The 25,849-nt window shown below is 32.4% G+C and overlaps 4 protein-coding genes across 5 annotated transcripts in view; 2 read left to right on the top strand and 2 right to left on the bottom strand.

The window, feature by feature from the left end:
• Positions 1 to 3,770, top strand: LOC140672100 (venom protease-like). Its single transcript, XM_072903951.1, has 6 exons — positions 1 to 202; positions 1,598 to 1,867; positions 2,178 to 2,442; positions 2,676 to 2,941; positions 3,128 to 3,294; positions 3,516 to 3,770. The coding sequence occupies exons 1-6, from the start codon at positions 109 to 111 to the stop codon at positions 3,696 to 3,698; spliced, it is 1,245 nt and encodes a 414-aa protein (XP_072760052.1). The 5' UTR covers positions 1 to 108; the 3' UTR covers positions 3,699 to 3,770.
• A 1,003-nt stretch (positions 3,771 to 4,773) lies between these two features.
• On the top strand, positions 4,774 to 7,191 carry Scgbeta (sarcoglycan beta). Of its 2 annotated transcripts, none has more exons than XM_072903958.1 (4): positions 4,774 to 5,115; positions 5,502 to 5,663; positions 5,910 to 6,135; positions 6,296 to 7,191. In XM_072903958.1, the coding sequence occupies exons 2-4, from the start codon at positions 5,524 to 5,526 to the stop codon at positions 6,947 to 6,949; spliced, it is 1,020 nt and encodes a 339-aa protein (XP_072760059.1). In that variant the 5' UTR covers positions 4,774 to 5,115; positions 5,502 to 5,523; the 3' UTR covers positions 6,950 to 7,191. The 2 variants fall into 2 exon arrangements, with proteins under 2 accessions (XP_072760059.1, XP_072760060.1); XM_072903959.1 differs by lacking the exon at positions 4,774 to 5,115 and adding an exon at positions 5,122 to 5,321.
• A 105-nt stretch (positions 7,192 to 7,296) lies between these two features.
• LOC140672102 (interleukin enhancer-binding factor 2 homolog) lies at positions 7,297 to 10,262 on the bottom strand. The gene is made up of 5 exons (XM_072903956.1): positions 10,152 to 10,262; positions 9,109 to 9,412; positions 8,678 to 8,984; positions 8,331 to 8,588; positions 7,297 to 7,889 (listed from the first exon to the last, which is right to left on the bottom strand). Exons 2-5 carry the CDS (start codon positions 9,403 to 9,405, stop codon positions 7,603 to 7,605), a joined length of 1,149 nt encoding a protein of 382 aa, XP_072760057.1. The 5' UTR covers positions 9,406 to 9,412; positions 10,152 to 10,262; the 3' UTR covers positions 7,297 to 7,602.
• An 11,545-nt stretch (positions 10,263 to 21,807) lies between these two features.
• Positions 21,808 to 25,849, bottom strand: part of LOC140672097 (disintegrin and metalloproteinase domain-containing protein 10) — a 56,743-nt gene continuing 52,701 nt past the window's right edge. Inside the window, exons 12-18 of the mRNA XM_072903942.1 lie at positions 25,522 to 25,691; positions 24,940 to 25,107; positions 24,688 to 24,815; positions 24,479 to 24,593; positions 24,255 to 24,389; positions 23,390 to 23,620; positions 21,808 to 23,203 (exon numbers count right to left, since the gene is read on the bottom strand). Of these exons, the coding sequence (XP_072760043.1) occupies positions 22,319 to 23,203; positions 23,390 to 23,620; positions 24,255 to 24,389; positions 24,479 to 24,593; positions 24,688 to 24,815; positions 24,940 to 25,107; positions 25,522 to 25,691 (1,832 nt within the window). The 3' untranslated portion in view covers positions 21,808 to 22,318. The remainder of the gene's footprint in view (positions 23,204 to 23,389; positions 23,621 to 24,254; positions 24,390 to 24,478; positions 24,594 to 24,687; positions 24,816 to 24,939; positions 25,108 to 25,521; positions 25,692 to 25,849) is intronic.

The raw sequence follows: 25,849 nt of genomic DNA on the forward strand, positions 1-25,849 counted from the left end.
AGGAAACTCGGAACTAGCGGACCGACAAGTTAGACGAGGTATATCTTCGGACGCGGCGAGTACACGAGACCAGACGAGGAGACCGCGTGATCAAGGTTGTGATCAAGAATGTCACAGAGCGTGTTGGCCGCTTCGTCGTTATTGTTGCTGGTGTTGGTGTCGATCCTGTTGATCCTGCCAACACATGGAAACGCTGTCGGAGGTGAGTATTAGTTCTTTTTATTAAGAATACGAATTCTTGGTTGGAATGTGTCGAGCGTATTCTTTATCAGAGAATGGGAAGGTCGCCCGCAGCGCTGAAAAAATTCCACTGTTAGCATGTAGTTCTCTATAATTGTATAAAATAATATAATCATACACTCACAACAATAATTACTATCATTGATATAATGACTTATTTATTTGACTGCTATATATTTTTCTTTTTTTATTTATCCAAATAAAAAGAAATAAAAACTTACTTGACAACAACATCTCAAGCATCAACTTATTTCTACAGTTATTCCTTGTGATATGTCCTGTTATGCAAGTTAATCGGTATAATAATTCAACGATAATCACAAAACTTGTCGAAACCATCGTCGAAAAAGAAACTCGTTATAGCATACATATATATACACAGATCAGACGCCTTGTCAACAAAATTGTAAGGTCAACTTTTATCTAGTATTTTATAATGCTTTTTTTATAGTAATTTTTATCTTGAATTTATCTTTAATTTAAATAGTTAATATTCCTTCAATCATATTTCATATTTGAAAAAAAGAGTATGAGTCAAAAAGTGGCATCTAAAATTTTTATTTTATTTACAATAAATGTAAAATATTTTTTTCATTATATGTATATATAATAATTTAAAAATGTGCAAACTTATATTATGCATTTAAATAAATGTGCAAACTTATGTATTTAAATAAATATAATTGTACTAATGTTTCTTATTAACGGCTCTTCAATTGTCTGTTATAATCATTAGATTGTTCTGAACTTAGAAAGAAAGGAAGACATATAACTATTGACATTTCTATAATTATTGACAATTTTTCTAAATAATCCTAAATGCACAATGATAAATTATTCATACTTCTATCAGATTATTATATAAATCTGCATAATCTGTATCTTAATTCTTTTCAAATTATTTTCGTTCACAGCGTTAAAATTTGAATTTGAATTGAATTATGCTGATTTCGATTATCTTGAATATCTCAAATATCTTGATATTAAATTTAATAATCTTCTAAATATTTTAAAATAATAAAATATTAAAACGTCACTAAATTGAAAATAAACAAAATAGGAGAACCTAATGCAATATCTGTAAAATACGGTTTAAATAATAAAGTAAAGCAATTTAAGACGAATAAACTAAATATAAAATACGTATTTTATATTTATATTCCAATTTCTTTTTCTTTATATTTTAAATAATATTAACAATAAATGACTGCATTGAATGTCTTTAATTTTAAGTTTCATTGTTGGGGCTTAAATCAAGAAATATCTCTGAATAGTAAATTCCCCTTTGTACAAGCTCAAATTAATTTTTAATAAAAATTTTTAATACACATTTGTGCGTATTTCTTATAATTTTCAGAAAGATGCACAATCGGCAGTTCGGGCAATCAGGGTACATGTAAAGTTTTACGAGATTGTGCAGTAGTTTACCAGGAATTATTGGCCGGCAAAACGCCAAAAAACCTTTGCGACTTCTTAGGTTTTGAGCCGATAGTCTGCTGCCCCACAACAGCGAGTATTACCAACAGAACACCACTAACACCGGTACCACAGACTACCGAACCAATTCGAACAGATGTTGTGCGACCTTTGACGCTGGATCACAGAAGAGGATCATTGGCGCGAGCAAGTAAGCGAGAATTCCTTCCCAATTAATCTTTTTTCATCGAAATAAATTTACATCGAAAATTTTAAGACCATCTTTCTTTTAATAACTTAATATTTAAAAAACTTTTCCTGTCTGTGTAAACAAGTTACGTAAATATACATTTCTACAACATAAGCACCAAAGTATATTAATGAGATTTAAATGTCTAGAGAGAGGTAAAATAAAATAAAAAACTGTGACTTCTGTCGCGGAAGCGCACGCGGTTTTAAATGTAGCTTCAGCTTAAAACTCAATATCAGTTCAAATCGATATAATCTTTTCTATTCCTCAGAATGCGCGGAAGCGGCGGAAGCTGTCTATGGCTTGGAAATACCACCCATACCGCTCCCTAATCGCAAACCCGTCAATGTGTCGCGTTGCGCCCTGAAAACGCGTAAGCTGATCGTCGGTGGCGTGAAAGCCGATCCGAAAGAATTCCCGCACATGGCAGCCGTCGGTTTCAAAAACGGTCGTAGCATTGTGTGGAACTGTGGTGGTAGCTTGATTTCCGACAAGATTGTCCTAACAGCGGCACACTGCACTTGGAATGCAAACTGGTAAATTCCGTCTTTATCATTTATCTTTAGAAAATTGAGGAAAAAGTGATTAAAATTTATTTTTGATATTTTAAGAATGAAAAACGACCTTGTCGTTATAGCTAGAGTTTCCGATTCTTCTTTTTATATTAGTAATTCTTTGACCAATATCTTTAAATTAAAATACTACTATTTTTTTTTTTATTATCTGAGCGATCTAAGATAAAAGTCTTTTATTTTTATTTTCTTTAAAGGGGAGCCGCGGAATGGGTGCGAGTTGGTGATCTGAATCTTGCACAGTCGAATGACGACGCGAGGCCGCAAGATATTAAAATTGCAGAAAGAATAAAGCATCCTGAATACAAAGGCCTGTCAGAGTACCATGACATAGCTATATTACGATTGGAAAAAGAAGTAATCTATAATGCATGGGTGAGACCAGCGTGTCTTCCGGTTGATTTGCCTGACATAGGCACGGATAATAAGGCTGTTGCCACTGGATGGGGTTTAGTCGATTGGTGTAAGATTTATGAAAAATTATAAGATAATTCTACAAAATTTATAATATTATAAATTTTGTGATTGTATATGTAAATATGCATGTGTATAATCTAATATGTGACGAAAATATAATATTATAATAATGTGTACATGTAAATTAATATATATATTAATAGATCATAATATACTGTTTCATATCCTGCAGCTGAAGACACAGGCTCGGACAATTTACTGAAAGTAACACTCAGACTGGTCAACCACGCATCTTGTAATGCGAGCTTTTTCGATGGCGGTACCAGTGCACAACTTGCAAGAGGCATAGTCAATGAGTGGCAAATATGTGCGGGAGAAGTGGGAAAAGATACTTGTCAAGTAATATATTTTCCTTTATACTGAAACAAAATTAAAAAGAAACTATTCCCTTTAGAATCGTTCTCGTAACTCTTAATTAAATTCAACTACGTGTGATTTAATTGCTTTTTAATTTTATTTATAAATCAGTCAAAGTTTAGTTAATTTATTATTTATAACTTCCGTTAACTTTCTCTTTAAATTAAGTGGAAATTAAAATTAATTTTGTTTGTAATTATCAGGGTGACAGTGGAGGACCGCTCAGTATCTTTAACAAAGTTCATGATTGTATGTACAATATAATCGGAATTACTAGTGTTGGACGATATTGTGGCAGTATCATACCTGGCGTGTACACTCGAGTCTATCATTATATCCCTTGGATAGAAAGAACCGCGTGGCCGGAATACTATCAAAACAATTAATTTAAGATGACTCCAGTTTTTTAATTTAAATGTATATTTTTTAAATATTAAATATATTTCTTTTTTATGTGATGCAGTTTGCAATTTTTTATTTCTGTTACAAATTCGCACTTTCAACCCTATAATCTTAAAAAAATTATAAACAAAAAATCAAAATTTATCGTAATATACGCAAATAAAATGTTTAAATAATTTCAATGAAGTCGAAATAAATAACAAAGTAGGTGTTTAAACAATATATTTACTAATAAAATATACTTATTAGAACATTTCTAATGAAAAATAATCACAATAGATTACAAGGAAGATTTTATATAACATTCAATTTCAGGAGGTATGCGACAATTTACTATTAATTTCTACAGAGCCTCTTGTGACTATTATTTTTGATTATGTTCGTCTATCTGTTAAATTAAAATTTCAGTTTTTGCAATATTAAAATTTATACACAGCTGAAAAAGCACTAAATATATAATTATAATAATTTCAATAAATATATTTAATTGCTATTTATTTAACTATTCAAACTATATATTATATTGATCAATATTCGCTTCGAAAATTATTCCCTACAATTCGTTTCCGCACATCTCGCGACTTCTCGAGTTTCCTCTATGTTGAGATCTCGTCTAAAAATATTAATGAACTTTACACGATCTAAGATAACAAGATCTACAAACAGTGACAACATTTCCTGAACAACATTGTTTTTTTACTGTGCCATTTGTTAACCATTTTCAACAAGTTTAAATCTGCGACTCGATTGTGCGATAACCGTCTATCTTTTTTCAATCTTAGGAAGCTCAATAGATTTATCAAAATGCATAAAATCTTTTTCCACATATAAACGATGTAATGTTGTATACAGAATTATGGGCCAAAGAAGCAAATAATTAAAAACAATAATCCTCAAACTTATGCAAAAATTAATTTAATCAAACTATTTTGTTGCTCATTTCGACCTCTTCTTTGAAATCATTTTATAATACAACAAGCTATGTACATATAGTTAATTTCGATTCCATTTATATGTATATGTATTATTTTTATTTAATAAAAAAATTGGATTATCTATCTTATTTTCCTCAAACAAGTAGACATGTATCTGCTATTTTCTGTGACTGGAGAACCGCGCGCAGGAGATGAACACAACACAACAAGAAGCAATTTATGCAAATACATAAACTCCCCGAGGTAGATGCGCGCGAGGAGGGCGAATTCCTGAGGATACTCGACATCGATCCCTGGACGCGCAAGCGCCGACCGACAGAGAAATTCTCATCTACTTCCATCGTTCCCTCATCGGCGAGAATCATTCGCGAGAGTATTCGGCGAACGCGTAGTTAGAACGCGGCCGTCTATTTTCGTTTACTTCAATAGTCGACCGTCTTTCGCGATACTGCTGGTCCCAGTCAAGGTAAGAAAGTCGCTCGTGAAGCAACCACATTTCCCCGCACACCTCGCGACTTCTCGAGTTCACCGTTTTTGTGCATCGAAAAGCTCGCCAAAAAAAGGAGAACGAAAAATTCCATGAAATTAACAATCATCATTTTTTTATAGCAAAGCGTGATATTAATTTTACGACTTTAATTAAGATCGTTGCAATACTGAAGACACGATGAGGTATGGATCGCGTTATAAATACAAATAAATATCAGTATTTTTTCATAACACTTTAGAGAAAGAAAATCTAAAGTTTCATGTTATAAAAATATTAATCTGATAATATTTTGTGCTTAGTTCACCTATGATATTTTTTTCTATGTGTTATTCTTTTATAATAATATGATGATGTTTCGATAGGTAGACGGACACAGAAGAACTAATGTCGGCTCTTCTAGATGTATGCGGAAATGACACCGGTTCACCATCGATATCGAAGGCTGACGATAATTTATCCAACAGTGACGGGCCTCTGATTAAAGGCCTTATTCGTCAAAATAGTTGTGGCAGCGTGCATGCAAGGTGAATAAAAAAAGCAATATGTATAAAAACGTTGGACTTATTAATTGCAACAATGTCTATAATGAATTAACAAGTGAGTCTTGTTCTTTTCTTTATCTTACAAGTAGCACTATTTAAAAAGAAAATGAACAAGGAATTATTAGTCAGAATTCATTAAAGACTTATTAATTAGTGGAAATTATTGGTGCAATCTCTAGACTAAGTGAATTTCACAAATAATTAACCTTCAGTTTGATCAATCAACAGGATGATTGGCTCTTCGTACGGTATGTCATCGTCAAGTGAAAAATCTACGAAGAGACGTTATTGTCTTTGGACGTTGACTCTAGTTCTGGCTATAATCGGCCTCTGCAATCTTTTTTTAAATATCACCGTTATTGCTGTTTTGCGCATTAGCCAGGGGATGGAGGCCATGGAAGTAATTCCAGATGAAAATCTTGTCAAATTTTATGGAAGAACCGATTTGGACAAGGTATATATATTTTTTCGTTATCTGTTGTGAGAATTAGATAAATGCAGATAAGAATAATCGAAGAGTAATAAATATATCTTTCATATTGCTAAATATTTTGCTAAAATTTCTTCATAAATATTAATATTATATATTTCATTCTTCACATTTCCCTCCGAAGATATCCTTGCAATCTGGTGTCTGCCAAAGTTACGGCGACGAGCCAATGGAGGTATCCGGCGACGAGGCTGGAGTGCACGTTGACATAAAGGGCCATGGACGAAATATCCAAACACCGCAGTCAAAGCTAAGTGTCTTACCAAACGGCACCACCATGTCACAAGTAGACTCGTTCGAGGTGAAGGATCCGCGTACCGGCGTGACTTATTTCACGACCGATTTCCCCAACTTTGGCCTGCCGAGCGGCGTCGAGACGATCGACGTGAGGATTGCGGAGACCTATCGGATCACTTCGCCGGTCAATGAAAGTCTTGAAATAAAGTCCGATAATGAGATCTCGATGCACGGTGCGGAGGGTGTGCGTATAGAGAGCAAGGACATCGTGTGGAACGCCGACCAAGATGTCTTCCTGAAGAGCATAAACGGTAGCGTCGTGTTGGACGCCAAGGACGGTGTTTCCATCGACGTGAAGAGTATTCCAGTGGCGCCCAGGTTTCTATCAAGTCCCGCTGGAGTTCACGAGCAATACAAAGTCTGCGTATGCATGCCGCAGGGCAAGCTCTTTAAGATGCCGGTCCGACCAGGTGCAAGTTCTCGTACCGTTAATTGCGCGCTAGTCGCCAGGACCCCCGAGAACGATCCATGTCTGCATTGAATCCTAAGTAAAGACTGATATTTTCTACAATTTGCTTAAATAATGTGCGATCACTGCCAAAAAGGCAAAGTACGTTAGAAATTCAAGCACATATGGAGCTTGACTTGTGTAATATCGATAGACAGTGTTCAACAAAATATTTGAAATATAAAGTAAACGATGGAGGCCTCGGCACACTTACGCAGTATCGTTGAAACATAATCATTAACCTACATATCTTTAAGAAAAACTGACAAAGATTACAGAAAACGAATCTTTAGAGATCTCTTTTTAATAGTTATGCAATTGTGAATGAGAATATAGAATCTTAAGGTGCTATCATGTAAAAAAAATACAAAACAAAACTTTTAGTAGTAGAGTCATATAATGCAATTTTTTGTAGAAGTCTTTTTTGTAGAATACATCTTTATCAATTATTTATTTTATACGTACGACAAATCACGCATTTTAGGGACATGTTCAATACCTCGAATCATTCTCGTAAATATGAACATGAAATAAAATGTCTTCTTAAAATTATCGACGGAATTAATCGAAATGTATTTGCGAATATAGTTAAATATAGTATTCTATAAGAAACGACAGTAAGAAAGTAAAAGGATTATTTCATTTCATTAAGAAGGGAGAAATCTCTCGCTACACTAATCAAAATTTTAAATACTTTCAGTAATCATTTCCTCATTGCTCTCATCCATATCCTCCTGCTGTTCCTGTTCTGTAGGTGGCTCATACGCTTTGTCTAACGGACTCGCAACTACACCACCCGCCCATACACTCATCTCAACCGCGAGTTTGTTAGAGCCTTCCAATAACGGCCTGTAACCGCCATGAGCTAATACACGTAATAATGTCTGAGCAGTGAGACATACGAGATCCTGTTGTTCGAGCGTCATCGCGGTATGAACGCGTATATTACCACCCTCGCACGGATCCGAAATACCTGAAAGTAGTTATGATTCTTGGAATATGCAGTTAAGGTAATATCGACGTCAATTATGGAACTATGTGAATGGATCCTGCGATTGATATCTGGCACATAGAATACTTATATTGAAGTAATCATAAAAATTATCCTTCATGATATCATAATTCCATCTATTCAAAGATATTTAAAGATTTTAAGATATTTTCAAAGTAAACAAGTAAATTTACAGCATGAGCAGAAGATAAAGATCTGGAAGTGGTTTTTACATATAAAAATAAAGAATAAATACAAAATTTCATATATGATAAAATAAATGCAACTTTTTAAAAGATATTTTTTTGAAAAACGATTCAACTATTTTTCGATATTTATATATAGAAAATTTTTCAAGTTTGAGATAAAGACTTTCCTCATTAAAATTTTTTACAGTTTATCTAAGCAAACAAATTAAAATACCTGCTGATCCTGGGAGGAATAGTCCAGAAGCAAGCAACTGTAATACTCTTTTGTATGCCTGATTAATTGGCAGTGCTTGTCTGCTAGGATTGTTCATTATGGCATTGTGTGCCAACAAGTCCAACATCCATGGTGATAATGGCTCCAAACCTTCGAATCTATTTCTAAGATCACGAAGTAAGCGTATTAAGACCTTAATACTAGAATGATGAGCATTTTCCTCAAACCAACGAGAATGTCTGATAGCAGCAAGATGTCCTGTAATTAAAAAAAATTATTCTGTAATAAGTTATTAAAACTTGCTTTAAATTACTTAATTACTATCCAAAAAAATATGAGACAATTACCTTGACAAATCTTGACATCTAAATGTTGATCAGATTCCAGTTTGCGAAGATTTTGATGCAGCGTAGTTATTAATACACGAACAGTAGCTTCGTTATTAGCAATATCAAATCCTCGTTCCGTCTGTATAACTCTGAAAATTTCTTTCGGATTTACAGCTTTCAGATCATTATTAACTTTGTTCCCGAGAGCTTCCACTGCCGTTTTTGTTGGCAGAGTTTTCAGAATAACAACAATGTCAGCGACATTGTGGCCCTTAATCATTGTGCCTTTCTTAAAACTGCCAACTTGTCTTACTTCCTCTAATTGCTATATTGAAAAAAATAAATGCATTTGTAATTGATGCATATATAATATATAATATAGAAAAGAAATATTAAGTATATATAAAATTTAATTTTTAATTGTATAATTAAAAAGAGCATGTACTTACACAAGCTTCAAAAGTTCCTGGTGCTACAATCAAATTATCAAGAACACTCTGCAGTTTAGTTACAAGATTTAAAATTGAAGTTTGCTCCTTTGGTGTAGGACACATATCAGAATTCTTTTTCAAAAGTGCTGTTTGAAAATCTGATTCATCCGGTGCAGGTTTAACACGTGGAAAAGCAGCCTCGCATAACGTGTAGTCAAATGGATGACGAGGTAAGAATTGTTTCCGTGGAAAACCCATTCCACGTCCCATACCTCCTCGACCGCCTCTGATCATTCCTCCGCGACCTCGTACCATATTATTTCTGCAACAATCCAAAATATATATTTATGTAATAAAATTATTTTAATTTATATAAATAACATATGTTTGCATTATATTCTTTTCTCTTCTTTTATCTTTTTATATCAATGACATACAATGTCAATTGTACTAACTTCAATTAAAATTTTATTAAAATATATTTTCCTTAAAAAAACCTTAATGGTTAGGTAAACAAATTACAGAGTTATCTGCTTGTATATATAAAGTTTGGGTGAGTTTTTTAATTCATCGTGCTGCATTTGTGCATCATGCGATTGACCAATTGATGAATTAAAAAACTCGCCTTTTAATTTGTTAAAATTTTATTTTATCTTAAAATCCATCATATTTTAATAGTATTACCATTTCACTCTAACATTAAATATTTATGCAATAAAACTGACACACCTACGCATAAATATATATATATATATATATATATATATATTTGTAATAAAAGTAGGAAATAATAAAGATAGGTTATATCATGCTCTAATAATAATATTTCATAAAATGTAATACATTAGTAGATGCATATTTGACAAATGTCGAACATTTTTACATTCATCTTTAAGATAATACTTAAAGTATTCGTAAAAGGTACAGTACACAAAAATCAATACAACGCTTCTGGAAAATTTAACCTAATTAATTTTTTCGCATTTAAAAATCGGAGCATTTATAGCATAAGAAAGTTAAATAAGTATTTTTACCATATCTTGTGCAAGTAATAGACTTACCCAAAAGATGCAAATTGGAAAGACGTGATTACGGTTTGTTAATATCTGAAAATAAAACTCGCCGCCTGGCGTTTACCGCCGGTCTTGAAGCACTAAACACTCTCACTCTTCCGAATAAGAACAGCGCCATCCTGGCTATTCACAGACTGAGAAAGCTGGAACTACGTAGTCAAGTTAATTTGTCGACCGTGTGTCGGTAAAATCACCATTTGGTGCATGTCCGTGCTACATCTAGAAACCAGAGAGAAGCTATACAATGTCATTTTTCATATAACGTTTTTTCCATGTTGTATACTAATGTCGTATATATATATCCACTTTACGTCGCTTAGGTCGTTTGAAACTATGCCCACATTCACAAATTGTAAATCAGAAATATAGTTGTTTATATGGATTTATAAGCATATATATAATATAATAAACTTTTTCTTTTTAATATAATTATAATATATATTTAATAATTAAAAATTGTACAAAAATCTTATAAAAAATCATTCTCAAATATTTTTTGATTCATAAAAATTACTTGTTAATTATATTGTCAGTTATTATAATTATTTATTATTTAAACAATTTTTTTATAAATTAAATAGAATAATCTATAATAAACACACACACACACACACACATATATATATGTATATATATGTATATATATATATATATATATATATATATATATATGTATGATAAAAAATATTTCTGTAATAAATAAATATTAAAATATTAAATTGTATGTAATAAATTTTAATTTTTAAGAACAGTGATACAGAATAAAGTAATAGAATATCTGTTCTTTTCTCTCTATTTCTTTCTCTGATAGAGAAACATAAATATATATGTGTAATATAGGAATAAATAATTACAAAAAAGAGAAAATATTTAATATAACATGATATATGTTTGATAATATGTAATATATAAATAATTTATATGCAGTAAATTTATACACATTTGTCACTATCAATTTACATTCTCTTATATCTAATAAATATATTTATGTATCTAAAAAATTTTATTTTCCACAAATAATTGTTAACATCATCAACATGATAATTTCCATTACAAATGTATTCATTCTAATGAATGTAATTAGAAAATAAAATCGTTGAATTATACAACAATAAGTCATAATAAAATTGCTTTGGTAAGTGAGGTAATGGTTCATAAAATTTAGAAAATAGAAATAAAAAATCCCGTGACCTATGGAAATGGGTGAAAGTCTAGCACAAGACGGAGGTATAAATGACATATATACATTTTCATAGGTCGCGGGATCTTTTATATCGTGTATAGAAATGACATAAGAAAAAACATACAAGTTATTCATGAAAGTGATAGCAAAATTATGGAAGAACAAGAAAGGTTTAAGAAGCTATGATCATAATTTGATAATAATTTTAATATTATCTCATGATTATATTTTACTAATATTTTTTTATCAATAATTTTAAATAATTATTTTTAATAATTCTATTTACAAATATGTTGTAAAATACATATAATTTTTTTAGTTATTTGAAAATCTATGGCTACAATTTAACAACCTGAATAAAAACGTAACTGAGAATCATTCTAATACATGATATTTTATTCATTACATTTTGTAATTATATTTCACGTACACACGCTTTAAGGCGTGTTAAATATATTAAACAATTTCATTTTAATTAAGGAATTTTACATTTAGAATTATTACGTGTCGGCACCGGCACGTGCGTCTCGCATTCGCGTTCGGTCACCTCGAGGTCGAGTGCGCCGTCAACATTTCTCGTGACGATAATACTATAAGTACGCTTAAAAAACGAAATTCCGAAATACATAAATAATTCTAAAATACTTAACTTGATGTACATATTTTAACACGTTAAATTTCATCACGTTGTATAGTATAGTGCGTATTTGTATTGTTTGACGCGAGGAGAGAAAAAGAGAGAGAGAGATAGAGAAAGAGCATGTTCTCCCTTCTCCTTGACGTCACACGTTACGTAGTAAGAGAGAGGAGAACGCGGCGTATGTGATTCGTGATAGCCGCGAGTCATTCATTTCGAGACCGGCAGGCGTACGTCAGTGTGCGCACGTGCTTTTACTCCGGCGCCAGCACGTGCGTTTCGTTTTCGCGTTCGGTCATCTCGAGATCGAGCGTGCCGCAAACGTTTCTCGCGACGATAATACATACGATTATACTACGCGATAAATCTTAACGTTAAAATACGTCTAAAAGATTCTGCAATATAATAAAATAATGAGATTCGACTTCGGTAACATATAACGCACTACTGTTCACATTCACCTCGGCTTTGTCTCGTAATCGCGATCGCGGTCGTGTTTTCGTTCATATAATTCTGATTTCGATCACAATATTGTTGTCGATTTAATAGTTTACTTTTCATACCAAGAAAAGTATTAATAAATTCGAGAAACTTTTATTTAAAAATTTTGTTATCAAGAAATATCACTAAAATTGTTTCACATAATATAAAGATTTTGGGAAGAGTATCGAGATTCGATATTAAGTCAACAATTAAATACATATTAGCTTTTAATTAAAACGGTCTTTGTCGCAAAAAGCTTATTTCTCATCGGTTTTTGTGGGTCCTATCCACAACGATAAATTCGGTGCCTTGTTAAAAAATGTAAGTTTCAGAATTGGAATTAAACTCAGGTTTTTTTTGGCAGATTTAATGACGATCACCATACACTGTTTGAAATCGAATCATGAAATTCATTAAATAGCACACTTTAAAAGAAGCTATTTTCTTTTTTTTGTTAAAAATGTTCTTCTATTAATATTTGTATTAATATTAGTATTATCTTAATAATGAAGAAATAATAAATTAAACTTAATAATAATGAAGAAATAATAAATTAAACTTAATAATAAATTGGATATGGACAAAATAGATAATTTCCATTTTTTAAGTATATACAAATTATAGTTAATTTTCGCAGACTTGTTTTATCAAAAAAATTGTGATTACAAACAAGTATATTTTATTAATTAATTTTGAATTAATTTTGAAATTTTAGTCTCTTTTACAAAACCATTCAGCACATGTTTCAGCAGACACTGGACATTCCACCATTTCAGGATATAGATATTAATATTAATTAATAAAAATTATTTTATAAACAAGTATATGTGTACATATAATAAAATACATGCGCAAATTTTGTGATGATTGTCCATAATATGAAGAAAGTTAAAAGTGCAATCGCTTACACTAACAAAAAAGGAAACATTCATGAAAGTGCATTTAAAATGGCGTTCTTTCTAAGTCCGTATTTACATGTTTTTTAATAATATTTGCGGCTTCCTTGCACAATCTATTTAATTCTTCTAACATAGTAGATATACTTTTTCGCATGTAACGTTCCGCACATTTATATGAATTAATTATGCACATTATCTTTTTTAAATGCTTTAATAATGAGATTTCTTGATAATTCTGTATTTGTCGACATCTTAGACATTATATTATATATATTATATTATATATATAAGCCAAATCATTTAGATTCCTCTTAAGCCTCGTGCTCCGCATTTCTTACCTTATCCATTATAATGATAATTTTACATAATATCAATGATTTATAAACACAGTCATTTATATGCAGAGGAGATTCCGCTTCGAGCTGTGTCTGTAATACAAAATCTGTGGTAATGGCACTATAATTAATAATAATACAACGGCGTAACTACAACTTTTAGACAAAGAAAAGAGTTACTGTTAAATTCAACATAACATACTGTTTTATCGCATTGCGTTTTAAATTCGTCTATAAACCAAAACATGTTTAAATGATATTTAATAAATTAACGTTTTTAAGATTAAAGTAAATATGTGGAGTAAAGTAAAATAGAATATCTGTTCTTTTCCTCTCTCTCTCTCTCTCTCTCTCTCTCTCTCTCTCTCTCTCTCTCTCCTTCTTTCTCTGATAGAAAAAGACAAACACACGTGTAATATATAGGAAGAATTAAATAATTACAAGAGAGAGGATACTTATTTAATATAGTATGACAAATTTCTATAATAACAAAATTAATTATATTGGAGATTGTATTAACCGTAATATGTATAAATTAACAGATTCATATCCGTGTTACATCTATTACTGTTTTATCATCACCGAAAGATGTAATGGCCATGTAGTTCCGGACGGTCGTAATGTAATGTTAGTATACAACGTGTAAAATGCGTTGTATGAAAAATGTTGCCATAGCTTCTCTCAGGTTCTCTCAAGCTTTTCTCTGATAAAAGAGAAACATGTACACACAGATTTATTAGTAAATATTTTGTTAAGACTGTATAATATATACATATTTTGCTATTGATATTTTTTTGTATAAATTATGCATTTTATTTTATGCATTATATTTTATTTTATATAAAATAAATGCTTTTATATTTTCGCACATTTAGAAAGTTAAAAAGAAAAAAAAACAAATAATAAAAATAAATTTTAGGAGAATATACATCTCGAATTAAGGGTGACACGCCAATTAAAATTCTAAGAAATACAAGTCCACAAATTTTTTAAATAAAAGGATTCTTCGAAATGATACAAATCGGTAAAATATCAAAAATCCAAGCATTGCAATTTTAAATATTACAATTACATTATAAACTAAAAAAGACAAAATGTTATCAGACTATAATTGCATCAATCTTTGTAAATAATCATTAATTTATAAACGCAACAAGGTAAACGATTTGTGTTTTCAAATAGAGGCAAAAATTATTAACTAATTTCAAATAGATTGAACTTGGTTGATTATCACATAATGATGTATAATGTGTATATTAATGACTAATGTATAGAAAGATGTTATATTTCGTATAATTTAAAAATGGTGAAAACGCGCAAAAGATGCTATTTAGTAGACATCAAAACAGAGAAGATAAGAACACAAGGGATAAAAAAGAAATAGAATTAGAGTTAAACCGAGTTGCACTGGTTAAACAATGCGATGCCAAAATAGCTCGACGTCATTTGCAAGCTGAGCAACGAGAAATCTGCGAGAAAGAAAAACTGTTACATGCTCAAAAACTTATTGATTTGAAACAAAGAGAAATTGAAGTGACTCATAGACTGGCTGCTGAATTATCGTTGCGTAAAAGTAAAAAAACTTATTTATTAACAAATTATTGCATCCAGAATTGCACATATCAAAAATTATATTTATTTATAAGAAGTTGTAACTGTTTTTTTTTTTTTTTTTTTTTATGTACTCTTTCATTTGTTTAACCTTTTTCAGTTCTTGCAATATTAAATAAAACCAATTCTCTTACAAACTATAGACGAAGAAATAAAACGCGCGTTAAAATCGAGTCGTGCAAAATCCTTCACGCAATCTGTATCGGATTGTGATATGAAAGAAGCTCGATCACGTCTGATAGAGAATAAAGTTAATTTGGAAGCGAGCCACGCAAAATTAATAAAACTCTTGCATCAGGACGAAATCATGGATAAATTGCAACAAGCTGAACAAGAGAAAAAAAAGCAGAATTTGCGCGTTGATCTGCAAAGACAATTAATGGACAATCATCGACGAATTGAAGAGGAAAAAAATAAAGAGAAAGAGCTGGATCGCAAGATGATAGAGCAAACGATGCAAAAAATTCAGGAGGAAGATGCAAGAGCAAAAAAAAAGAAATATAACGATATGATTCTTCTGAGAGAAGAGATGACCGCAGCTTTAGCAGCTAAAGATGCGTGGGAAAAGAAATATGAGAAAGCATTGAAGGATGAAGACGAGAGATTATCTCGCACAATCGTGGAGAAGGAAGCTCGACAGGAGAAGCTGCTTAATATGAAGGTAGAATCGATCTCTCTTCTTCACAAAAATATATACATAAAATTTAATTGATATCATAAACTCTAATGATGCTAATAATAAAAACTTTAATGATGCTTGTTTTTCGCGAATAGATAGAAATTCGCAAGATGAGAGAAGCGGCGATAGATGAAGTAGCTAAAAAACTGCTGGATAACGTAAACTGTAAGAAAAAAATTTAAGAAAAAATAAAAATGCTGAAAAATAAAGAAAACATAATATAATGCATACATCATATAAGGATTCTCTGAAAAAGAGCGTTGCACACAAGATTTATCCTGCACATTTCAATAAAGAAAAATGGAATTATTTATAAGAATAAATTAAAAGTACAAACATTTACTTAATTTTTTAAATTGCGTAAAATTTAATTTTTCATATATAATATCAAAATTATTTATTAAAATTGTTTTCAGAAATGGTATAAAAATGGCTAATGAGAAATGTGAAGCTTACGACCGTGCGAAGGCAAAAACTGAAAATACGGAAAGTCCATTTAGCGTCTGAATCATTCGATTGATATACAGATATTATTATTCAATTTTTTTTATTTACTAATATATACATATAGACAAATGCTCTTAGTATTTTCATAAATTTAGATATGCTTATTCTTGTCAAAATACTTCTATATTAATTGCTAAATGTGCTTTCTCGTTCTTCAGTCTGTGTTACACACGTGCGTACTCGCATTCTACGCGGTCGCCAGCTTCTTCACGTTTTTCACATTTCATCTAGCATTTATTGGTATACAGGTATGTACACATCGCGTGATTCCCCACGCGAATTCCTGTTATATTTGTACAAAGTCCGTGTAAAAATACAGCAGCCCCATCTTATATCCATTACAAGTTTACGGTTTTTATGCGATAAAAGTTAAAATAATATAACAGTCTCGCCTCTCGGACGTATCTAATATTCCGAATAGGTTCGGATCGAGACCACTTGTGCCCTCGACTTTGTCGATCCGAGTATGTCGTGTCGGTCATTTGGCATGCAGGGGTTTTTCCTTCCCCCGCTACTGCTAACTATTAAATGGAACAAGAAGCACTCGAGTTTAACGGGAATGATTATACATTATGTAAGTACGAGCAATCAATTTGTCCTCGGTTACTAGTCGCTCAGCGTTCTCAACATCCGCAGATCAAAAATATGTTTAGCTACGATTATTGGACTACGATACTTTTTCAAATTCATACAATGAATATGCACACACATAAAAAAGATTTCACGCCACATGGCAATGTCAGCAGTTCCTCCTATTAAATAATTTGCATAACAATTTCTAATCTCATCAATAAATTGTAAAAGCTTAAAAGAATTCTTATAAAAACTTAAGAAATTTTTTTTATAAAAGTAGATTTGTTCATCCTCTAAAACTTGCTCTGTTAAAATAAAATAAAATTGAAAGGAATTTAATTTCCATTAAAAATTTCAATCTTTATTTTTCCCTTCTATTCTCACATTTGTTTAGAATTTTAGAAAATTTATGTAGAAATCAGATTCCTTTCGATGTATTTTCTCCCTCTTTAATATATGTTTTATAAAAACTTTTTGATTTTCTTGTCAGTTTTTCCTTAATAATACAATCATGTACTATTGCTAAGTGAAATAGAATATCTTCAGTTAAATATGCACAAATTAATTTGTCAAATAAAAAAATAGAGTTGTGCAATTTCTTACGCTAGAGAAAATGTGTTCAAATAAAATGGAAATATTTAATATTAAATAAAATAAATATTTTATAAAATAATGCAAATTTGCAACCTCTAAAATATAAGACTGATACATATTTTTCCTTATCCATCCACTCTTCAGTGAACATTTCAGGTTTTGATTTTGCTATAAATTGATTCCTTACTCAATTCCTGATGTTTGTTAATTTCGTTAAAATCAAAACTCGCCGCAATTCGTGACGAAATTAGAGATCCAAGTGGCATAAAATCTTTCTCATACGTATGCATTTTCATCGCAATCGTCAAATTTACGTGAACGTAATGAACGTAGAAAATTGTTTAATCGCGTTTATAATTCGCGTTTACAGTTTTACGTTTGATTCATTTTGTCGCAACTGAATCTCTCAGTGGACAGACTATACAAAGGTAACAGCTACGATTTATCATCTACACATTACAGAATCCAAATATTTCAATATTTCTGCTGTCTACCTGCTGATTCTACGTCCAAGCTACATGTTCTTTTTTGTTCTCCTTCTTTTCTTTTCTTTTTTTTTTTTTTTCATTTAGATTACAACGGAAACCTTACGATCAAAGCGGAATACATTCTCTAGTTATTCGTACAATGTATAATATAAGTACGTATCACAATAAATGGATATATGTATATAGATATAGATGCAAAACAAAATGCAAGTTAACGAGTACTCGGATTAAACGCTCGTCGCAATCGCACGCGAATTGGCAGCGGTTTTTCGCGCAGCGACTAGGCACAAAAAGCGAATCGCGCCACTTTAGATTATAAACAGCTAAAAATTCGGGGATTGAAATTGAAGTTTCCGTAAACTCGAATTTAAATGCGACAATTGTTACAAAAGAGTTTTTTCCTTTTTCTTCAAAAAAAATGTTTTCTTTCCTTTTTCTTTCCGACATATATAAACATATATTAAGTCATAGTTAATTTTCACAAATAGCTTTTGCAAATTAGAAATTTTTTATATTCAAAATTAAGATATGTTAAAATAAATTCTACACGAATTCGAAAATAAAGAAAGTCAAGAAGTTTAAAATCTAATCTTTTATCTCGAAAAGAACGTATTTAATTTTGCGAAGTAAATTTGTTTCGATTTAATTCAACTTTTACCAATGATATAACATCGAGAATTTAATTGACTGAAATAACATCGATTTCGATTTTCGATTAATTTAAAAGAAAATAATATAATACAACTTGATCTTAAAAGTAAAAGCGCTTTTTTACGAGTTAAACAATCGTCTCTATGAGTTCACGTATAAGTAACATCACACATCTTCTTATACCTTAATTAGTACATTTACGAGTGTGTAGAGACACACACACATACACACATACACGCAAGCGAGTTTTTATTATAAACATCACTTTCAGTTAGTTAATGGAACCGATTAAGTAAGTATACAAAACACGGTCAGCCAAGAGTATAAATGCTAAGACAAAGCATAGTTTCTGCAAAGTCTTTGTTTACCTATACAAGTAAATGCATAATAGATGTAAATGTACTGTCTTTACTTAGCTTTGGAGTTGAAACATCGTTTATTTATCAAATTAGGCTTTCAATTGTAGTTAACGAATGAATGTATAACGCGTATCGTCATAGAAATGTAAATATTTGTTACCGTCATAACTGCATTTTATTGCAAAAATCAATTATACGAGCGATATATATATATATATCTTTTAAAAAGATGTAATTAATCAATGATATACAGTAACTTCTTTTAACTTCAAACAATATACGATTCAATAACTGAGAATTCTCGTTTGCCGGATGTGAGTTTACTTATTTAAATCTAAATAGAGAGAATACAGTTATACAGTTTGGAAATTAAATTAAATTACATGATTCAATTACACTGAATTACACCTTGTGTAATGTAACAATTCACAAGGAGCGGAGTTAATAATTGTAATTAAGTTGAAGAAAACCTATCAAACCCTGTTTACATCGTTTAGTATAACTTTATACGTAAAAAATAGATAAAGTTATATATTTACCTTATTTTCTTTCTTTCTTTCTTTTCCTTCTCAATAATACTTTTTGTTACGGAATGATATAAAAATGAATGCCGCCAACGAGCGTATTAATATTATTAATGTTATTATCCTTGAGTATCGAGTCTGTATCGATCCGACTTTGTTTGTTATTTTACTATACAGAGTGACAACTCATACGTGCACACGTGTCTGGCAAGCAGTATGAGATGTCCGCGATCATAAACGGATCTTAAAAGAGGATACATTAACCGTACTCATACGTGTTGGCTAATAACAGCTAATAGAGTCGATTTCATAACGATTAATCGAACCGGTCGTCGCGGATTTATCGTGATCCAGAGTGAAATCGTGGCAGCTCAGAGGATCACGGCAACATACGTGAAAGACTATGAAGCCGACTCTTGAAACGCGAACACGTGAATACTCTCTGTACCGAGATATATATTTTTTTTTTTTAGCACCCGAGTCGCGAGCGCAAGGAACTTAAACTCGGCAAACGCATTCGATGCAAAAAAACACACAAGTCAATTAATAAGAATCGATAGAGATCCGTTTTGTATATTGTATATAACGGATTCTAGAGGATATATATTTGTAATATAAAGACAAAAATATTTTTCGCGCTATCGATTAATCGCGAATTTATTTCAATGCATTTATAATATATATGTATATATTGCATTTCTTCCTCTTAATTTAATTCTTGGAGTTATATAAAAATGTTTCTCTTTCTATATTAATAAGTGTACAATATCTTTGATTGTATAGATTTTTTCTTTTTATTTTATCAGAAATATGTTTGGAAAGAGATCTAAATGTAAAGAGGACGATTATCTATCGATTCTAGTTAATCCACTTATCTTTCGTAGAGCGAACAGGAATGTCTGGGCAGTAAAGCATATTTACAAATGGAAATTACGCTCGGAAACACGATCGAGTAAAGGCGTAAGTACACCAAATGTTAGCACCAGAGATATCGGAGTTGGAGACTGAGTATAAAGTATAGGAGGAACAACGTGTGTCTCCTCCGGTAGCAATCGCGAGCAACGGAAAACTCGACGGAACAGGCGACGCTAAAGAGATATTGTACAGTCTTAAAAATATATAAGCAGTCCGCCGTTGGCTCGACTCGCGATTTTGTTCGTGAACGCGTTGAAGATACAAACGAGATCCTCGATAGGATGTCTCACGAGATGTAACCGATTAGGAATTGTCGACAATAAGAATCTCTCGAGTTAATAATAACGTTACTTTAACACGTTACAGGCAGGTCGGGCGGTGAAGAAACGAGAGGACCTCCCGACGATCTGTTCAAAGCTACCTGATGGATATCATCCTCTATGTGAACGTCAATCCATCAATGTCAGATTATCTCTCTGATTACGTGAGTGATATAAGCTAAGCTTTATTCCTTTACGATATAGCCCTAGCTATAAATATAGCTGTAACCAATATGTATGATACGTTACATTACAATGATGGTTATAACGTAAAATACACATTTATTAGAATTATTAGATCATAGCAAAAGCTGTGATGTGATGTACAATAATTCGAATACTATAATTTGCAACGTATTTTGTTTTTTAGCTATATTATGTACCTAGGGTTATAATATAAAGTATGTAATGGTATACAGCTAGAGCTAAAATATAGAGTATTTTTTATAGTCGTATCATAGCAACGACTGAAATGTAGAAATTATAGTTACATATTATAATTAGAACTATAATTTCGAAGAGTGATTAATAAAAATTAATTAATCAATCAAAGTCATCTTATTCTTTCACGCATTTTTCGTTTTGTCATCCTCTCGATCACGACAGATATATTGTCGTATAAAAAAAAGTTTGACCTTCGGCAGGCGCTATTTTTTCTTAAGCGTCGAAAAATAGGGTACAGAGAGTAACAGCACAGGCACAGTGTAAAGAGATTTTAAGATAAAGCATTGCTTTCAATACATTTTGCGTTTTGATATATTAGTTGCACACTGATCCCCGAAAATTTAAAGCTATCATCGACGAAAACGAATCGTAAGACATAATCTGCTTTCACAGTTTCGTGAAATATTAGGCGAGTGTGATCAGTGTATATATATTTGCGGCGTTATTTGCCAGTCGCTTTTGAACAGTTGATTTGGCCCCTTTCTTTGGAAGAAGAAAACTGGCTCGATCATCGAAAACTAACGCCGGTGTAACGTTTGTCATCGTCCAAGCAAATTTTGTTTGTTTTAATCGCACGTGAACATTTTCACCGCCGATCACAGCACGAGCAATCACAAACGTATATAACCAGTTGTCGCGTTATCGCTTTATTCTAAAAATGAGGGAAGGAAGAACGATAAGAATCGATACATGTCCTTCCGACCTATACACAGGACAAATAGTTGAAACACGAACCGAAACATCGTTCGATAAATCAATTAGACTACTCTTCCCTTCCACGTTTTCGGACGGGATTTCTTTAATGTACGCGCTAGCGAGTCAACGCATTTATTATCCCATGCGCACATCCTAATAAAGTAATCTTTTGCGCTAGAATAAATACATAAGAGCTACTTATAAGTCGTGCGACTCGAAACAAACTCGAACACGTTCGTTCCTATCGAAGCCCATGGTCACGTGTCCGAGAAGAGAAACTCGCTCTCCGATAACAGTACTTCCAAATCGGAAGGTACGGTATGCAAATCAGAGTTGGCAGGTTCTGGCAAATCACCTCCGCTGTTTCCAATGCCAGTAGGCGCAATTTGTCGTGCTCTACCTATCCTAACTCTATCCTTTCTTTTGGCCGCCGTTCGTAAAAGTACACCAGTTCTTGGCAATTTCGTCGTTCTGTTGTGACTCGCAGTCGCGCCTGCCGGTGCTTGTGCCACTTTATCAGATTTGCGTAGCTTTACACTAAACCGGAACGGCGGCTTATATACTACTTGCAGTCTCGCCCGTTCCTTCCTGGCGAGGGAACCTGACGAATTTTTCAATTCCACCAACCGTCCAGCTTCCAGAGCACCAGGACGTCGCGCGAGTGCTGGAGCTTGTTGTCTTGACACAGGCGCCACCGGTTGCCTAGATGCCACTACACCACCTCCACTGGCCGTTAGACCCACTGGAGTTGATTTGCTCTTTGGCAAACCGCTCACGTTAGTCCGTGCACCGATATCTGGTCGACATTGCGAGGACGCTAATAGCCAAGAGCGCACTTTGCTCTTGGGATCTGCATTTGGTTCTGGTTCTTTTTCCGCCTGGATCGCCGAATAGTCAATTACCTCTTTCCTGTGCTGTTTCTTGCGTTTCCTCTTATCGTTATCACCGCCGCTGCTACCGCCAGCCAGATTATTACCGGCAGTCTGTCCCTTATCTTTCGCGGATGTAGTCTTCTTCCGTTTATTCTCTTGCGCCGCAGCAGCCAAAACCTCGGCTGGCCTCTTCCGCGCGAGATCATCCACCTGCCCGGTAGATAACCTTTTCGTTTGCTGATTTTGTTGTTTTTTCTTCGTTATAACGTCCTTTAAAACGAACGAATTTAAGAAATTTAATCTAAAATATCATACTCAATATGGAATAAAATATATTTTATCATTCTAATATATAAACATACTTGAATTAATATTCAAGATAATTAATAAACAATAATTATTACATCCATTACTAACATGATAATTTCCTAATGTATTTCTTATTTCATCCCTTACTTTATTATTGGACTTGTCAGTGTGACCACCCTCTTTATGTTTGCGATGACGCCTTTTTTCTCTGACTTTTCGACTAAGAGGAAGCTTAGCGCGCACTGCTGGTGGATGTACCGTTACTCCTTCCGCACCCTCCGGTGGAAGTCGAACCGTTTCCGTTGTAGAACTGTGAATTATCGTGACAGACTTTAACTTCAAGTCTGGTCGTTTGCCCAATAATCTCATGCTGGCCACCTAGAAAAAGAAAAAGAAATTATTGATTGTTCGTAAATAAATTTCAATTTTATTTTCTATTTATTTCTTTGGCAGTAGAAGAATTTAACAATATGTGGGAATACTGGAGATACTATTACCACAAACATATATTTTTTCGTATATTAACATTATTTTACAAAATAATAAAATTGATATATAATTTACGTTCAATTACCATTTCATTCAAAAGTAATTAAACTTATACATTTTCTACTATAGGAATTTTTGTTTCTACTCTGTACACTGTTTCTCTGTGATATATTTAATCAAATTTACATACAACTCGAAAACAAACTACAAATAATTCTATGATACAATAATGTGAAATAGCAAAATAGTAATTAATTCCGTTATTTTACAATAAATAATATACAATTAAAATACAGAAAAAAATAGCTTACTTTGACATATCCCTACACTTACTCTCATCACATTTTACTCTTTTCCGTAGCCGTTTCTGGCAATAAACATTTGATGAAATTCATTGTTAATTAAAAATAATAGATGAAATAGATAAAAAATGAGAAATTTTTTTTATTTTGTTAATAAATATTCAATAATAAATTTTCAATTCAAGAAAAAATATAGATAATATTTCTAATAATATACGTACCAATAATGATATCGCTGCTAAAATTATTAGAGCGGCGGCATACCAATGTTCGGCAACCCATCGTCTAAAAGTAGCAAGGCTCTCGTCGGATAATAAAAGTTTTCTTAAAGTTGCTAATGGACCGCTTGGATCGACCTGAATAAAATATTTTAATTTTCGCCTACTGTACTTACTGTATATTTCTTTTCTTATTTCGTTATATCGTTTTTCTTAAATCTATTTACCTCGCGACATTTTTGAAAAACATCACAGTAGCCGTTGTAATCATTGCAAGGAGTTCCCGGTTTTGAGAACATGTCAGGAATATCATACGGCGGAGAGTTCCAGTCAAAAGAAGACCTGCAAAAAAATATTTTATAAATAATTAAATCGATTTGCTAATTTGTTGAAGAATAGAGAAAATTTTATTTAAATTTTAATTCACGAAACGTACTTGCATGGTTGATTTTCTCCAGGATGTCGGCAACAGAGCTCGCAAGCCTTCGTCGGCGGATCGTTCGGACCTGGTATGCATTGACAAGATTCCAATCCGTATGCCAAACAAATGCTGCCAGTGCACTCCTTGTTATAAACAAAAATTTCATGTGTGTAAGACAAATATGTATATCATACATTTAATAAAAGTATATCATACATTTAATAAAAATATCTCCAAAAAAATGTTGTTAACAAAATTAATATATACCCCCATAAAGCAAACCAGTTCGCGATTGCAAATGGTTTTATTGGGCTTATTAATGGACGGCGGACAATTCGGGGAACGACCGTCGCAGAAACTCGCGTCGCGGCAGCCATTGTCGTCCCTGCACTTGTCTCCAAAACGGAGACCACACTCAGCGGTACAACACGGACCCTGAAAAGAGGGAAGCAAACAGAGCCGTCGAAATTACATCATGTCGTGCGTACAGTGCACCGTATAATCACATTATGCATATCGGTGAATAAATCGTCTAAAGTAAATTTCGCAAAACATATCGCTTGAATTAACTATCTCTTTTTTTGGATAATTAAACAAATTAAAGATTTAAACTTTTCTTGGATATATAAACAATTTTTAGATAAGAGTCGAGACATTTGAGAATTTATATACTTGGATTTTTGACATTTAATATTCAAGAGATTGAAAAGATACAAGCGCAACTAGAGAAGCTTTGAATAAAATTTTAAGAAAGAAAAGTCATCTTAAAATTCCCTCGACAATACAGTCGCACTCAAGGTTCTCTCTCTTTTTTTTTTTTTTTTTTTTTTTGTTTAGCGTCATACATACTTGACTAGGACTGCACACAGAGTTTGGTGTGAGCGTGCACGGGGTCTCCCCGGTCGACAGATAACGGCGTTGAGGAAAGCAACACGAATCCCGACAATCTTCCTCCCAGCCGCAGTCGCACTGCTCGCCTTCCTCCACTACGCCGTTACCGCACAGCGATACTTGCGGTTCTACAATAAACAATGCAAACACCATCAAGTTATATGGAGCAACGGAGCGCAGAATAATTGGAGAGAGGAGCAGATGTGGAGAGTTCGATCAACATTCGTTTCTTCGCAATATCAACGATATATTGCATTTGTCGCATTGTTCTCCGTGTATAAAACTC

Source organism: Anoplolepis gracilipes, chromosome 12, assembly GCF_047496725.1.
Source record: "Anoplolepis gracilipes chromosome 12, ASM4749672v1, whole genome shotgun sequence".
Classification (NCBI taxonomy): domain Eukaryota; kingdom Metazoa; phylum Arthropoda; class Insecta; order Hymenoptera; family Formicidae; genus Anoplolepis; species Anoplolepis gracilipes.

Excerpts from the sequence above, each read along its gene's own strand:
- LOC140672100 (XM_072903951.1), top strand. The coding sequence starts at position 109 with ATGTCACAGAGCGTGTTGGCCGCTTCGTCGTTATTGTTGCTGGTGTTG. Across the intron at positions 203-1,597 it reads ACATGGAAACGCTGTCGGAG|AAAGATGCACAATCGGCAGT; the intron begins GTGAGTATTAGT and ends TATAATTTTCAG. Across the intron at positions 3,295-3,515 it reads TGGGAAAAGATACTTGTCAA|GGTGACAGTGGAGGACCGCT; the intron begins GTAATATATTTT and ends TGTAATTATCAG.
- Scgbeta (XM_072903958.1), top strand. The coding sequence starts at position 5,524 with ATGTCGGCTCTTCTAGATGTATGCGGAAATGACACCGGTTCACCATCG. Across the intron at positions 5,664-5,909 it reads TGTGGCAGCGTGCATGCAAG|GATGATTGGCTCTTCGTACG; the intron begins GTGAATAAAAAA and ends ATCAATCAACAG. Across the intron at positions 6,136-6,295 it reads GAAGAACCGATTTGGACAAG|ATATCCTTGCAATCTGGTGT; the intron begins GTATATATATTT and ends TTCCCTCCGAAG.
- LOC140672102 (XM_072903956.1), bottom strand. The coding sequence starts at position 9,405 with ATGGTACGAGGTCGCGGAGGAATGATCAGAGGCGGTCGAGGAGGTATG. Across the intron at positions 8,589-8,677 it reads AGATGTCAAGATTTGTCAAG|GACATCTTGCTGCTATCAGA; the intron begins GTAATTGTCTCA and ends TTTTAATTACAG. Across the intron at positions 7,890-8,330 it reads ATTCCTCCCAGGATCAGCAG|GTATTTCGGATCCGTGCGAG; the intron begins GTATTTTAATTT and ends AACTACTTTCAG.